The sequence below is a fragment of the Rhinopithecus bieti genome, unplaced genomic scaffold, assembly GCF_001698545.2.
Source record: "Rhinopithecus bieti isolate Rb0 unplaced genomic scaffold, ASM169854v2 scaffold_30846, whole genome shotgun sequence".
Lineage (NCBI taxonomy): Eukaryota > Metazoa > Chordata > Mammalia > Primates > Cercopithecidae > Rhinopithecus > Rhinopithecus bieti.
This window is the reverse complement of record NW_016814438.1, coordinates 2,278,222-2,294,416: the sequence shown is the minus strand read 5'-3', so window position 1 is coordinate 2,294,416 and position 16,195 is coordinate 2,278,222. Positions and strand designations below refer to the sequence as shown.

Below are 16,195 nucleotides of genomic sequence, written 5' to 3'. Positions count from 1 at the left end.
TCCAGTACCTTGCTGAGGAGTTCAGACTTCATTCCACAGGTCTTGAGGATCCTGCAAAGATAAGGAACAGAAGAAAGACACCATTAAAGTTGCATTTTGGACCATCCCAGCATAGTGGTAGAATGTAGAATGGTGTAGGAGAGTGGAACTTGGGAGTCAGGAAGCCAGATGTCAGGCCAATAGGGTTGACACAAATAAAGGAGGTGTCAGTAGAGGTAGAAAAGAGGAGACAGATGTGGGAGTCCCCAGGAGGGAAGAATCTCCCAGACTTGCCTCCAGTCCTGTTGCCACAAACCACTGCTTTAATGCAAGAAACCAGAGGCAGTATAGCCTAACTATTACCATGATTGTCTTTGGAGTCAGACACACCTGAGTTCAAATCCCCAGCTCTCTTTTCCCCATTTTGTGACATCAAGCAGGTTACTTAACCTCTGTGAACCTCAGTTTTTTCATAAGTGAGATGGAGAGAATGATAGATAAAATGATAGATAACTCATAGAGATGATGCAAAGATCAATTGAGAATAAGATGGTTGCGGTACTGATTGCCCAATAAAAGACAGACAAGCAAAATATTATAGTATCCCTTGAGAGAAACAAAGCTACTAGGAAGTAGCTGCATTTTCAGACAAAATTTGAGGCAATAAGACTCTTGTTTTAACTTTTTCCTGTTAAGCAGACTGTAAACTTTAACTGAGTATCTCACCCTCATCCCAATTTGTTCCTATCCCAACCACAAGGTAACCCAATATATCCTGTGTGTTTCTAGTATTTTAGTGTCTGACCATGTGTTCTGACTGTTTTGTTTCTTCCTCTCTTTTTCTTTCTGAATAGCACAAACAGGCATTTTGTTTAATACCTAAATAATCTGCCTCACCGTAGTTTGGCAAATATTGTGGATTAAAAAAAAAAGCCAGTCTCCTGCCTACTATCTGTGGCTACTTCTCCTGACATGGGCTCAATTGGCCTTCATTTATTTAGCCATTCACCAGTTATGTACCAGGCACTGTGCAAGGCACTGCAGGGGATAGAAAGATGTTTGAGATACTCTTGAGGGATCTCCCACTTTACTATGCAAGGTAAGATATGTATACACAGAACAGGTTACATAGTAGACATGAAATACATAGCTAGATACAGCTCAGTAAGGGAGAGACCTCATCTCTAGGAGGTAGGGACTGATATGCAATATGGGCTGTTGAGGCTGGTGGCCTGGAGGCACAGGAACTGGAATTCCAGGGAGCAGAGGGAGAAGGATATAGACATTTTGCTTATCCTTTGGGCTTGGTGAGTGGGAAGGGGAATGGAGTAAGATGGTGGGAAAAGATGGGTGTGCCATAGAGACCCCCAACCATCAGCACTTGACTCAGGTCTTCTGATTATGTGACTGCTTTATTTACTAAGGAAGATTATGCAGAACACTCTGAGAAACTGAGCATAGCATCGGCGATAGGGATGTTGTTCCTCATATCACCCACTGGCTTCTAAAAATGACACTCAGTAGAAATTGCTTTCTGGTTCTGAGCTATTGGTTGTTTTTATTGTATAGAGACTGAATTATATCAGTGACTAGGTTTCTTTTTTCACTTCTGTTGCTAGATAGCTTGATTCAAGTTTGTGCACACCTATTACAGGAATGGAGGACTCCTGTAATGTGTCTATTAGCCTTAATTCTGGCTCCATTATACATTCCTATTCTGTTCCCTCCCCTTTCCCTCCCATCCTCTGTTTCCCCCTTTCTTGCCTCTATGTAATCAGGTTGTATTTTATATCCTTCTGCTCATCTGCTATAATGCCTTTCTGGAACAATGAGGAGAGTAATGAAAGGAAGAATGACTTCCTCAAGAGCTCAACCTTTCCTTGGGAGTAATTGTGTAAAAATAGCAATTGAAGTACAGAGATAAAGAAAAGAAATGAGGCTGCAGGAACATCTAGCCCATGGTTTTAGTGACAATAATCTTGGTTGAGGTTCTGTGGCCTTGGGGGCAAATTACTCCTCTCCTCTCCAGGACTTTGGTTCCTTGCTTCGTGGGGAAAAGCAGGAATCTTCCCCCAACCTCCACAAACTAAGGTATTTTCCCAGCTCCTGACTCTGTGATGCCACTGAGAGAACTGGTGGTGTAACAGGACACGAAGGCTTCAGCCAATAGCGACTTCACCTCCTGTGCCTGAGGCAAGGCCACTGGAGCAGGAAGTCTGAGCAGGTTGTTCCTCTCCACAGCCAGGGCCTCCATGACCCTCTTTTGCTCTTTTCACTCAATAGCCAAGGGCGTGGTGGTTCTGGAGGGAGCCTGCCCACCTCACTTGTGTCCACTCAGTCTTGCCTTACCCTCACTCTGGCGCTGTCCTGTCCCTGGGACAGGGAATCATTCTCTAGAGAATCCTTCTTATTCCTCCTCACCAGCTTCTTCTCCTAGCCTGCTGATAACTTTCCTCTTCAGAGACGTAATTTATGATTCCTCAAAAGGTGAGGTTTTATTCTCTGAATTATTGTTTCTTTTGCAGTTCCAGTGTGGTAAATCCAGCTTCCACTGTGATTGATATGTCCCAGGAAAATACAAAGAAACCAAATGTGTCTCCAGAGAAGGTAGATTGAGCCCAGATTTTGAAAATCTCGTATTTGTTAGGAATGCCATTTTTCCTCATTGTGTCAAAGCACCACAAAGAGAATTTTGTAGAACAGTTTTTTGGTACCAAACACAGGTAATTTTTACTATTTAGTTTAAGAAGTCACTCTCATGGTGGAAAAGGTGGATTGGTCACTGCATTGCTGAAGACCCAGATTTCTTGCCCTAGAGGGTAAAAAGTCTAAAGCTATTTGGTGCTGCTGCTGCTTTTTAGCATTTGGAATAAGGCTTGTTAGTTCCATGTCAGTCCTTATCCTATATTCCTATGCATAGCTTCCTAAATCTCTGTTAGAGATCTGCTTCTGGGAGAGAATTGCTAATTTATAAAACTGTAGACAGTAAACATTGTTATTGAGTCCTATATTAATTTTTAAAACCTCTATTGATACCATTTTTATCATTAGAATTGACAATAATAATAATGACTGTGAAGCACTTCAAGATACCTAAAATGTCTTCAAAATCTTTAGGAAAGGTCAATTACAGTTACAGTTGTATTTTGTACAGCTGTGATCTAGCAGACTGAGAATCTGGCATGGTAGAAGCAGCACTAGTGGGACTTTGACCTGATTACAGACCCAAGTTTCCTTTGACCTTGATCTGGTCTTTGCTATATCCAGGGCCAAGTTTTTCCACCTGTAAAATGTGGGATTTTGATTTAAGTGCCTGATTCTGAGCTAAGTTTGTAGGACTCTGGGTTTGCATATATTTTATATAATTTTTATATGGCATATGTGGTAATTCTGTGCTAAGCAGATTAATCAGGACAACTGTTTTTCAAACATGCCAAATAATGGAGTTTATGGGATAAAACTATCAAAATTGAAGATAATAGGCATTTGCCAACACTGAGTTGCTGTCATGACATTTAAAATAAGTTTAATAAACAATATTTGTCCCCAGCAGAGGAAGAATCCATTTAATAGCTCCAAGTTGCCAGAAGGTCACTCGTCACAACAAACTAAAAATGAACAGTCAAAAAATGGAAGAACTGGTTTATTTCAGACTTCAAAAGAGGGTAAATATTATTTTATGAACTTGATATTTTTATCTTCGTTATCTGTGGACAAAGGGAAATTCTCAGAGTTCCTTTCACTCAAATAACTTCCAAGAGAAAGTGAAAAGTCCTGATGGTTTTCTTATTTTACTATGCTTGTTGGTTTCCTTCCTGAGGGAGAGGAAGCAGAAATTTTAGAAACTGATAGCTCACACATTTCAGTCCCAGAGCTGCAACTTGTTATGTGACCTCCATCGTGTCTTGGATTCCCTCATCAGTAAATTGGGAGATTTTTTGACCCAAGACATTCAGTCTTCCACTTAATAGTATTTTTTTGGATGCCTTACTGTGTTGCCCACAAAGTTTTCTGTTTTTTTTTTTTTTTTTTTTTTTTTTTTTTTTTTTTTATTTTTGAGACAGTAGATCTTGCTCTGCCCCCAGGCTTCCCAGGCTGGAGTGGCAGTGGCCGGATCTCAGCTCCAGCTACAAGCTCGCCTCCCGGGTACACGCCATTCTCCTGCCTCAGCCCTCCCCGGTGCTTGGGACACAGGCCCGCCGCGCACCTCGCCCAGCTAATTTTTTTTGTATTTTAGTAGAGACGGGGTTTCACCTGTGTTAGCCCAGGATGTTTCGATCTTCCTGACCTCGTGATTCGCCCGTCTCGGCCTCCCAAAGTAATCCAAGCCTGGGATTACAGGCTTGAGCCACCGCACCCGGCCACAAAGTTCTGTTTAAAAGGGCTTGCCTCAAGAAGAAAAATCCTGTTGACAATGTTATGATCTTCTAATCTGTAATTCTCAGCCCAACAGCCCACCAGCGTTTGATCATGTTTGTGGCTTAATTGATGTAAGTCAGCCTGCTATGGAATATTATCATTTTTACATACCATTAAAAGGAAATGCTAAACATTTCAAATCTCCTCAAAAGCAACTTGAAGAAGATTCCACAAGCATTAAAGAGTGGTTAGGGGTAGAAAATTAACGAACAGTGGAGTTGGGGTTTTCAACTAGCATGTTTGAATATTAACATACTTTCCATTGGGCATGTTTTGTATTACATAAAATATTTTATAGAAAAAAAATCACTGGAACATATTAGATGTTTGTTTTAACTTTTTTTTTTTTTTTTTGGCAATGGAGTCCCACTCTGTTGCCCAGGCTGGAGTGCAGTGGTGCAATCTCCGCTCACTGCAACCTCTGCCTCCTGGGTTCAAGGGCTTCCTGTGCCTCAGCCTCCTGAGTATCTGGGACTACAGGCTTGCACTATCATGCCTGCCTAATTTTTGTATTTTTAGTAGAGATGAGGTTTCACCCTTTTGGCCAGGCTGGTCTCAAACTCCTGGACTCAAGTGATCCACCCATCTTGGCTTCCCAATGTACTGGGATTACAGGTGTGAACCACTGCGCTTGGCCTGTTTTTAACTTTTGACAAAATAAATTTTGTTTTAGGTAATGGGGTTTTATTTTATTTTAATTGAATTTCCTTTTCTGATTTCTGCAGGTGAATTTAAGTGACTTCTATGTTTTTCTTTAAGCCTCTTTTGAGAAATTTTCTTTTCATTCCTAAAATACTTTCTGTATTGGGTATAAAATATCACAAACCGTATAAAGCACAGTAATCTTAAATGTACAGTGCAATGAAGTGTATACATGATTTTTCAAATCGATGTTATTTTTTAGAGCAGTTTTAGGTTCACAATATTGAGCAAAAGATACAGACATTTTCCATATACACCCTCTCCCTACACAGGCATAACCTCCCTCATTATCAACATTCCCCATGAGAATGGTGCATTTGTTACAACTGATGAACCACACTGAGACATCACTGTCACCCAAAGTACATCGTTTACATCGGCATTCACTCTTAGCGTTGTACATTCTGTGGGTTTTGACAAATGTGTAATAGTGTGTGGCCACCATTGTAGTATCATAGAGTAGTTTCAGTGCCTTAAAAGTCCTCTGTGCTCCAATACATGAATTTTTAAAGGCTTTTCACATTAGGCCTGTACTTATGCTACCTACTTTACTGTCTTTAATATTTTAATAGTTTTACTAAGTGTAGGTTAAGTTTATGACAGGTATTTTAAATTATGTATTACTCTCCATATGATATATCACTTACTGTGTTTTAATTTTCAGATGAATTGTCAGAGTCAAAAGAAAAGTCAACTATCACAGATACTTCAATCCAAAAGTTAGAGAAATCAAAGCAGACTGTGCCAGGCCTTTCAAATGGGTCCCAAATCAAAGCTCCAATCCCCAAAGCCAGGAAGATGATCTACAAATCAACTGATTTAAACAAAGATGATAACCAGTCTTTTCCTAGACAAAGGACAGACTCCCTGAAAGCTAGAGGGGCTCCGAGAGGGATCCTCAAGCGCAACTCCAGTTCCAGTAGCACAGACTCAGAAACCCTTCGTTATAATCACAACTTTGAACCCAAAAGCAAAATTGTGTCACCTGGCCTAACCATCCATGAGAGAATTTCTGAGAAGGAGCATTCTTTAGAAGACAACTCTTCCCCAAACTCCCTGGAGCCATTAAAGCATGTGAGATTCTCTGCAGTGAAGGATGAGCTTCCACAGAGTCCTGGGCTAATCCATGGCCGGGAAGTAGGAGAATTTAGTGTTTTAGAATCTGACAGGTTGAAAAATGGAACAGAAGATGCAGGGGACACAGAAGAGTTTCAGAGTGACCCTAAGCCTTCTCAATACGGAAGGTCTTTGCTTTTTCATCAATCAGCCTCAAGCCCAAATGTATCAAAAAGTGAAACACATCAGCCAGTGACTTCTGGTTCTTTTCCAATTAATGGGCTCCATTCTCATTCAGAAGTTTTAGCTACAAGACCACAGTCCATGGAGAATTCACCAACCATCAGTGAACACAAAGATAAATCATCAGAATTAACAAGACTTGAATCTGTATTACCCAGAAGCCCTGCTGGTAAGAGAGTTGTCACTACTAGATTATAAAAACTCAGTGGGCTTGCAATGCCCAGGCCAGCTAGTCCTATAGAAGCCCAATTTAACCTTCTAGGCATTCCATCTACAGTTCAGACAGATGCCACTGGAAATGTTTATACCTCTTGTTTATTTCTCAATCACCAATAACTAAAAGTAACCAGGATAGCACAGTTTCTGGCCCATTATGCTTTACCCTAATATATATATAACCATATCAATTATTTAAACAAATGACAATGTTTTTAGTTAAATCAAGGTGGAATAGAGCAAGAAAGAATTACTTTCATTAGCTAATACCTTGGTACAGGGTAAATATATTATTACTCACCTAATGCAAATTTATTAATTACAATTTTAGCAAACTTTGGTTTCTTTTGTAATCTCAAGAGAACCTTCACTTTCTTAGTGTCAAAGGATGGAAAACTAGACTTTGAGGCCTTACTATGCAAAAGTGTCAGACTTTGGCCTGCTCAGGCCTCCAGCCATTTGTTCTTAGGCTTTAAAAGCTCTAAAGGCACTTTCTTTTTCAGCTGGTATGAGTTGAGAGGCAAGGAGGGTACTGCTTTTCCCTGCTAACTAGCCTTGTCTTGAAGGTCTTGCCACTCTCAGGGGATGACTCAAATTACTTTTACATCTATATGATCATGAAGTAATCATAATGTTTTATGATCATAATTTCTTATGTTTTTTTAGAAAACAGAAACAGTAGAAAAGCCATGCTGTGTACCCTCTGCCATCTTCAATAAGCCTGCATCCGACCCTATGATAGTTTCTTTATAGTCAGGATAATTCACAATAGCAACGATCAAGTTTGTTTTTTTTTAAATTTTTTAAAAAATATACTTTAAGTTCTGGGATACATGTGAAGAACGTGCAGGTTTGTTACAAGGTATACGCGTGCCATGGTGGTTTGCTGCACCCATCAACCCATCACCTACATTAGGTATTTCTCCTAATGCAGTCCCTCCCCTAGCCCGCCACATCCCAACAGGCCCTGGTGTGTGATGTTTCCCTCCTTGTGTCCGTGTGTTCTCATTGTTGAACTTCCACTTATGAGTGAGAACATGTGGTGTTTGGTTTTCTCTTCTTGTGATAGTTTGCTGAGAATGATGGTTTCCAGCTTCATCCATGTCCCTGCAAAGAACATGAACTCATCCTTTTCTGTGGTGGCATAGTATTCCATGCTGTATATGTACCACATTTTCTTTTTCCAGTCTAACATTGATAGACATTTGGGTTGATTCCAAGTCTCTACTATTGTGAACAGTGCTGCAGTAAACACACATGTGCATGTGTCTTTATAGTAGAATGATTTATAATACTTTAGGTATATACCCAGTAATGGGATTGCTTGGTGAAATGGTATTTCTGGTTCTAGATCCTTGAGGAATCACCACACTGTCTTCCACAATGGTTGAACTAATTTACACTCCCACCAACAATGTAAAAGCGTTCCTATTTCTCCATGTCCTCTCCAGCATTGGTTGTTTTCTGACTTTTTAATGATTGACATTCTAACTGGCGTGAGATGGTATCTCATTGTGGTTTTGATTGGCATTTCTGTAATGATCAGTGATAATGAGCTTTTTCTCATGTTTGTTGGCCACATAAATGTCTTCTTTTGAGAAGTGTCTGTTCATATCCTTCGCCTACTTTTCGATGGGGTTGTTTTTTTTCTTGTACATTTGTTTAAATTCCTTGTAGATTCTGAATATTAGCCCTTTGTCAGATGGATAGATTGCAAAATTTTTCTCCCATTCTGTAGGTTGCCTGTTCACTCTGATGATAGTTTCTTTTGCTGTGCAGAAGCGCTTTAGTTTAATTAGATCCTGTTTGTCAATTTTGACTTTTGTTGCCATTGCTTTTGGTGTTTTAGTCGTGAAGTCTTTGCCTATGCCTATATCCTAAGTGGTACTGCCTAGGTTTTCTTCTAGGGTTTTTGTGGTTTTAGGCCTTATGTTTAAGTCTTTAATCCATGTTGAGTTAATTTTTGTATAAGGTGTAAGGAAGGGATCCAGTTTCAGTTTTCTGCATATAGCTAGCCAGTTTTCCCAACACCATTTATTAAATAGGGAATCCTTTCCCCATTTCTTGTTTTTGTCAGGTTTGTCAAAGGTCAGATTGTTGTAGATGTGTGGCATTATTTCTGAGACCTCTTTTCTGTCCCATTGGTCTATATCTCTGTTTTGGTACCAGTACCATGCTGTTTTGGTTACAGTAGCCTTGTAGTATAGTTTGAAGTCAGGTAGCATGATGCCTCCAGCTTTGTTCTTTTTGTGTAGGAATGTGTTGGCTATGGAACCTATTTTTTGGTTCCATATGAAATTTAAAGTTTTTTCTAATTCTGTGGTGAAAGTCAGTGGTAGCTTGATGGGGCTAGCATTGAATCTATAAAATACTTTGGGCAGTATGGCCGTTTTCATGATACTGATTCTTCCTATCCACGGGCATGGAATGTTTTTCCATTTGTTTGTGTCCTCTCTTAATATCTTGAGCAGTGGTTTGTAGTTCTTCTTGAAGAGCTCCTTCACATCCCTTGTAAATTGTATTCTTAAGTATTTTATTCTCTTTGTAGCAATTGTGAATGGGAGTTCACTCATGATTTGGCTTTCTATTATTGGTATATAGGAATGCTTGTGTTTTGTGCACATTGATTTGGTATCCTAAGACTTTGCTGAAGTTGCTTATCAGCTTAAGGAGATTTTGGGCTGAAACGATGAGGTTTTCTAAATATACAATCATGTCATCTGCAAAAAGAGACAATTTGACATCCCCTCTTCCTCTTTGAATACAGTTTATTTCTTTCTCTTGCCTGACTGTCCTGGCCAGAACTTCCAATACCATGTTGAATAGGAGTGGTGAGAGAGGGCATCCTTGTCTTGTGCCGGCTTTCAAAGAGAATGCTTCCAGCTTTTGCCCATTCAGTGTGATATTGGCTATGGGTTTGTCATAAATAGCTTTTATTATTTTGAGATACATTCCACTGATACCTAGTTTATTGAGAGTTTTTAGCAAGAAGGGCTGTTGAATTTTTTCGAAGGCCTTTTCTGCATCTATTGAGATAATCATGTGATTTTTGTTATTGGTTCTGTTTATGTAATGGATTACATTTATTGATTTGCATATGTTGAAGCAGCCTTGCATCCCAGGGATGAAGCCCACTTGATCATGGTGGATAAGCTTTTTGATGTGCTGCTGGATTCAGTTTCCCAGTATTTTATTGAGAATTTTTGCATCAATGTTCATCAGGGATATTGGTCTGAAATTTTCTTTTTTTGTGTTGTTTCTGCCAGGTTTTGGTATCAGGTTGATGTTGGCGTCACAAAATGAATTAGGGAGGAGTCCTTCTTTTTCTATTTTTTGGGATAGTTTTGGAAGGAATGGTACCAGCTTCTCTTTATACCTCTGGTAGAATTCGGCTGTGAATCCATCTGGTCCTGGGCTTTTTTTGGTTGGTAGGCTATTAATTGCTGCCTTCATTTCTGAACTTGTTATTGGTCTATTCAGGGATTCAATGTCTTCCTGGTTTAGTCTTGGGAGGGTGTGCGTGTCCAGGAATGTATCCATTTCTTCTACATTTTCTAGTTTATTTGCATAGAGGTGTTTATAGTATTCTCTGATGGTGGTTTGTATTTCTGTGGGACCAGTGGTGATATCCCCTTTATCATTTTTTATTGTGTCTATTTGATTCTTCTCTCTTTTCTTATTAGTCTGGCTAATGGTCTATCTATTTTGTTGATCTTTTCAAAAAACCTGAACCTGCTCCTGGATTCATTGATTTTTTGAAGGGTTTTTCATGTCTCTATCTCCTTCAGTTCTGCTCTCATTTTAGTTATTTCTTGTCTTCTGCTAGCTTTTGAATTTGTTTGCTTTTGCTTTTCCAGTTATTCTAAATGTGATGTTAGGGTGTCAATTTTAGATCTTTCCCACTTTCTCCTGTGGGCATTTAGTGCTATAAATTTCCCTCTAAACACTGCATTAGCTGTGTCCCAGAGATTTGGGAATGCTGTGTCTTTATTCTCATTGGTTTCAAAGAACTTATTTATTTCTGCCTTCGTTTTGTTGTTTACCCATTAGTCATTCAGGAGCAAGTTGTTCAGTCTCCATTTAGTTGTGCAGCTTAGAGTGAGTTTCTTAATCCTGAGTTCTAGTTTGATTGCACTGTGGCCTGAGAGACTGTTTGTTATGATTTCCATTCTTTTGCATTTGCTGAGGACTGTTTTACTTCCAATTATGTGGTCAATTTTAGAATAAGTGCGATGTGGTGCCGAGAAGAATGTGTATTCTGTTGATTTGGGGTGGAGAGTTCTGTAGATGTCTATTAGGTCCACTTGGTCCAGAGCTTGGTTCAAATCCTGAATATCCTTGTTAATTTTCAGTATCACAGTTGGGTGTTAAAGTCTCCCACTATTATTGTGTGGGAGTCTAAGTCTCTTTGTAGGTCTCTAAGAACTTGCTTTATGAATCTGAGTGCTCCTGTATCGGGTGCATACATATTTAGGATAGTTAGCACTCCTTGTTGCGTTGATTCCTTTACCATTGTGTAATGCCCTTCTTTGTCTTTTTGATCTTTGTTGGTTTGAAAACACAGTTCTTAAACTCCAGTATGCAAAACAGTCACTAGAATAGCTGTTAGTAAAGATTACTGTGCCCAATCTCCAGAAATTCTTCTCATTCAATACATAAGGAATAAGGCCCAGGAATGGAAATATCCTCATTGTCCCATTTAAATATTGTGGATAAAATTCCTTGTTTATTCTTATTTAAAAGTTATTTTTCTAACTCCTGAAATCATTTAAGTCTGTGCTTCTCAAACCTGGATTTAGGCCTCCTCCAGAGTTTACGATATGTGCCAGGGGATAGGTGAAGTCATAAAATCGGCATGGCGTATCTTCCTGGAGTGTTAGTTTTATACAAAGATTTAAGAGTAAGAGAAAATTAACATTTAAAATGTAACATGGAGCTGGGTGTGGTGGCTCACGACTGTAATCCCAGCACTTTGGGAAGCTGAGGTGGGCGGATCACGAGGTCAGGAGTTCGAGACCAACCTGGCCAATATGGTGAAACCCCATCTCTACTAAAAATACAAAAATTAGCTGGAACTGGTGGTGCGTGTCGGTAATCCCAGTTATTTGGGAGGCTGAGGCAGAAGAATCGCTTGAACCTGGGAGGAGGAGGTTGCAGTGAGCCGAGATCCTGCCACTGCACTCTGGCCTAGGCAGCAGAGTGAGACTCCATTTCAACAAATAATAATAAAATAAAATGTAACATGAAACAGAATGCAAAATTAACATGTATTTTTAAAATAAACCAGGAACTTCAAAGAAATTTTTCAGTTAGGTCTGTACCCTGTACTTCCTGGTTTCTGCAATTCCTTTGCTTTACTATCATAGGGCGCCTTTGGTAGAATACCTTAATTAGGACAACTTACATTTTAACCCCTGAAAAATGCTGTTATAAACAGCTAGTGGTATAGAAAGTGCAAATACAAGGTGCTTTTATAAAGAAGATTATGTGAATGATTAACAGTTCTTTAAGCATGCTCTTTTCTTATTTAGAAAAGTATTTCTATGTTGCAGATGAACTGTCTCATTGTGTTGAGCCTGAGCCGTCTCAGGTGCCAGGTGGCAGTTCTAGAGACCATCAGCAAGGTAAGCCCCCTCCTCTCTCGGCTCTGAAAGCTAAGACATCTTCACATTCTAGTCCGTATGCCACTGAGATAAAGAAGTCAACTGATGATTCCATATTTAAAGTTCTAGACTGGTTTAACCGAAGTTCTTATTCAGATGACAATAAGTCATTCCTCCAACATCCCCGAGGAATAGAGTCCAAAGAAAAAACAGACTCAAAATCACAGGTTGCTATTGACTTGGTGACAGATGACACTACTTTAAAAGAAAATGGCTCGAAGACCCTATCATCCAGCAAAATTGAATCAAAGCCTGTGAGATCTGATTCAACATTCCAAGTAGAGGGAGATATGCTGGTTTCTGAAAGTTGCCAAGATGCTAATGTGAATATCAAATCCAAATTCATGAATTTGTCCCAACAAGACGCCCCAAAGGAAGGCCCATGTATATTGCCATTTGAAAGCTATGGCACCCCAAGTCAAAGGAGCAAAAATATGGACTATAGCCAAGATTCAAAAAGCATAGGAAAAGGGAACGGGGTGTCTCCTCCAAAAAGGAACTATTCCTACAGTATTCCCAAGGAATCTGATGCAGAAAACCAAGTTCCATGCAACACTAATAGTATTGGCAACTTGGGTGAAGAAGAACCCAAGTTTCACGCTCGTGAAGAAAATAGAGGACACTCAGAAGTGAATTTTGACTCTTCAACAATTGTCAAAGAACCAGGTTTGAAAGATAACATGAAAGCAGAGAGAAAGAGCAAAGGAGGAAATACCTATATCCTGAAAGCTTCCTTAGAGCCAGAGAATATTAAGTCAACACCTGGGGTTGCCAACAACAGCTCTCCTTGGAAGAAGCCTGAGGTCCATTTCCAGCAAGAAGCTGGTGAGGTTCCCAAGAACCAAGTGCAGAGAGAGAAATACAAAAGAGTGAGTGACAGAATATCCTTTTGGGAAGGGGAGAAAGCTGCTGCTAAGATAACTCATAAAGAACCCACATCTTCATGTAGCCAGGAACAACCTTCTGCTAAAGCATATGAGCCTGTACAGAAGTCACAGGGTATATCATCCATGAACAGTTTATCTACAGACCAGAGTGAATATAATCAGGTCATTCCCAAACGAGTGGTCCTAGATGAGGATGATCAAGCATCCCAGCTCTCCAATTCTTATTCCTCAAATAAATCTAAAGAGACCAAGCCACAAATATCAGGTCCATCCAGAAACTATCTTTCAGCTGAGGAATCAGATAAAGTGTCTCTGTTTCAGAATAAGAAAAATGAGCCTATAAAAAGATCACCAATGGCAGACAGTTTGCCTTCTAGAAGAAACATTACTTTGCCAGCACTGCAACGTCCCTCAAATGTTGGGAGTGAACGACATGTTGCTTTGGAGAAAGACAGACCTCTAGTTCGTGAATCAAATGCCAACTTTAAAGTTATGTCCCTAAAAGAAAGAATGGATGAACCCAATGCGGAACAGGTCTATAATCCCTCTCAGTTTGAGAATTTGAGAAAGTTTTGGGACTTAGAAGCTAATTTAAACAGTAAGAACAATGACAAGAATATTACCACAGCAAGCCAAAAAAATTCTGCGCCTTTTAATAGGCAGAAACACAAGGAATTAAGTGACATTAAATTATCAGGTAAAAATACCCATGAAGCAGAGGTGCTTCTAAGCCCAAAAAAAGTTATGGCAAGAGAGGAAATGGAGAAATTAAATTCAAAGGGCATACTCCAGGTGCTACCAGATGAAACCACATTTCCTTTGAGTCCGCTTAGAAAGTATACTCATCAGTTGCGAGGAAATGAGTCATCAAAGGAAAACGTGGAAAAGAATATGGAAGGGATTGTTACTCCAGTGTTTAAGGAAGAAAAGGATTACTCAGACCAAGAGATTCAAGAATCCATAGTAAAAACCAATGTTTTGTCTAAAGACTACAAAGACACTTTTAATGACAGCTTGCAGAAACTGCTTTCAGAAGCCCCAACACCAGCAGTTCAACCCTGTGGTGGAAAAGTTCATGGAAAACAAGTGCTTGAACCAAGTGTTTCTGAAAATAGGACATGGCATCAAAAAACAGATTTTGCTGATACTGAGGAAGAAGTCAAAGGACCTGAGAAGATCATTAATGAGCATGTTGACAAAACAGTAGTTCCTCCAAAGGTTAAACGGAACTCTTTGACTGCTAGTCTAGACAAACTCCTGAAGGAAGCAACTGGAACTTCACCCTCTCCCTTGCAAACCAAGTTGGCGCCCGTTATCCCTGGAACCAACTCTAAGCCGGAAGAGGGAAGATTTTTTGGAAAAGGGATAGAACAGAGTCACAATACTTCAGTTGATAAGAGAGAAATACTAGCTCCTTTTCCAGCAAGAGATGAAACTTTTGGAAATACAGCTCTCCCCAAGAAAGCTGAAAGTGGTGAGTGCCAGCTAAACACAGAGAATTTGATTCAGATGGCTGCAGAAGATTCTTATCCATTGGATCCAACTTCCCATCTTTCCAGAAAGGGTTCTTTTGGGGATGTGGCCAACCCTCCCCAAGATATGCTTTTTCCCCAAGATGCTCATCTTGTTCCCCAGGCCAGGGCACAGCCTTCTCAAACGGAAATTTCAGAGACTGTAGAGAAAGTCATTCTTCCACCCAGACCTGTATTGAATGATGTAAATGCTGCATTACAGAAGCTGTATAGAGAAGTATGGTTAAGTTATCCAGCTGGAAGGGAAGTACGTCCTGGAGAAGTGAACCCAGAATTTCCTGAAGCAGTACAGGCAGTAGGTAGCCCCCTAAATCCCCCAGGAGTGACATCATCATGGACTATGATGGACACCATAGTTCCAGACAGGAAGGATTTTTATTCCTCCAATGTAGTTCCTGATAAAACTCATGAACTTGGATCTTATTTAGCTGCTCAAATGTTTCTATCAGACCAGACACTTAGCTCATTTGGTTCCACTGTTGCTCAATATGGCAAAGGCCTACCTCAGGAAGTGGAAGAAATTGTGAGGGAAACAATTATTCAACCCAAATCAGAGTCCCTCGAATTCATTGCTGGCTTAGAAAAACTACTGAAGGAAGCAACTGAAACCTTCCCCTTAAAATATGAAAGCAATACAGGGAATCTTTCTGCATCAAAGTTAATAGGTAGTACAAAGGAGCCCAGGCAAGCCACTTCTGAATTCCATCCTGAGGAATTAAAAGAAACAGTAGAAAAAGCCGAGGCTCCATTAATAACTGAGAGTGCTTTTGATGCTGGTTTCGAGAAACTTCTTAAAGAAATAACTGAAGCTCCTCCTTATCAGCCCCAGGTGTCAGTGAGAGAAGAAATGCACAAGAAGGAGTCCTCACAGTCAGAGCAGACCAGGTTCTTAGGGGCAGTGCCCCATTTTTACAGGGCAGTCTCACAGACCTCTGAAATGAAGGCTAAAAGTAGTAGTTTCGAATCTCAAGTCAACCAATGTGATAAAATTTTGGGAGGAGACGCACATATGACTGATTTATTGGTAGATTTTTGTGGTTCCAAAAGTGGAGTTGAGATCCCTAGAACCCCACAACTTTATGTGGCTCATGAAATAGGGACCATTAAAACTGTAAACCCCCCAGAGGACAGGGACAGTGAAAGTGGGGTTGCAGGGCAACAAGGGACTTTTCAGGAACCTGGCTTTGGAGGGGCTTCTGAAGCAATTAGTGTGTCCAGAAATAGGCAACCCATTCCTCTCCTGATGAACAAAGAAAACTCTACAAAAACAAGTAAAGTTGAATTTATTCTAGCATCGCCATATAAGAAACAAGAGAAAGAGGAAGAAAAAGAAGGTTTCTCTGAGTCCGAGTTTTCAGATGGAAACACCAGTTCTAATGCAGAGAGCTGGAGACATCCTTCCAGTGAGCATTTAAAAATTTTTAACTCACAATGAGTCTGCTTTATGGAATGCTGATGTAAAGGATGATATTTTTTTAATTGGGATTAATTTGATATT

At 39.9% G+C, this 16,195-nt stretch overlaps 1 protein-coding gene across 22 annotated transcripts in view; it reads left to right on the top strand.

Moving 5' to 3' along the window:
• Positions 1-16,195, top strand: part of SYTL2 (synaptotagmin like 2) — a 121,119-nt gene that overhangs the window by 75,095 nt on the left and 29,829 nt on the right. For 5 of the 22 annotated variants that reach the window (XM_017850907.1, XM_017850902.1, XM_017850906.1 and 2 more), the window contains 4 exons: positions 2,505-2,586; positions 3,533-3,644; positions 5,765-6,568; positions 12,168-12,239. In XM_017850907.1, coding sequence (XP_017706396.1) covers positions 2,505-2,586; positions 3,533-3,644; positions 5,765-6,568; positions 12,168-12,239 — 1,070 coding nt within the window. Of the gene's footprint in view, positions 1-2,504; positions 2,587-3,529; positions 3,645-5,764; positions 6,569-12,167; positions 16,101-16,195 lie in introns of those variants that run through there. The other 17 variants (XM_017850908.1, XM_017850904.1, XM_017850901.1 and 14 more) reach the window with 6 other exon arrangements.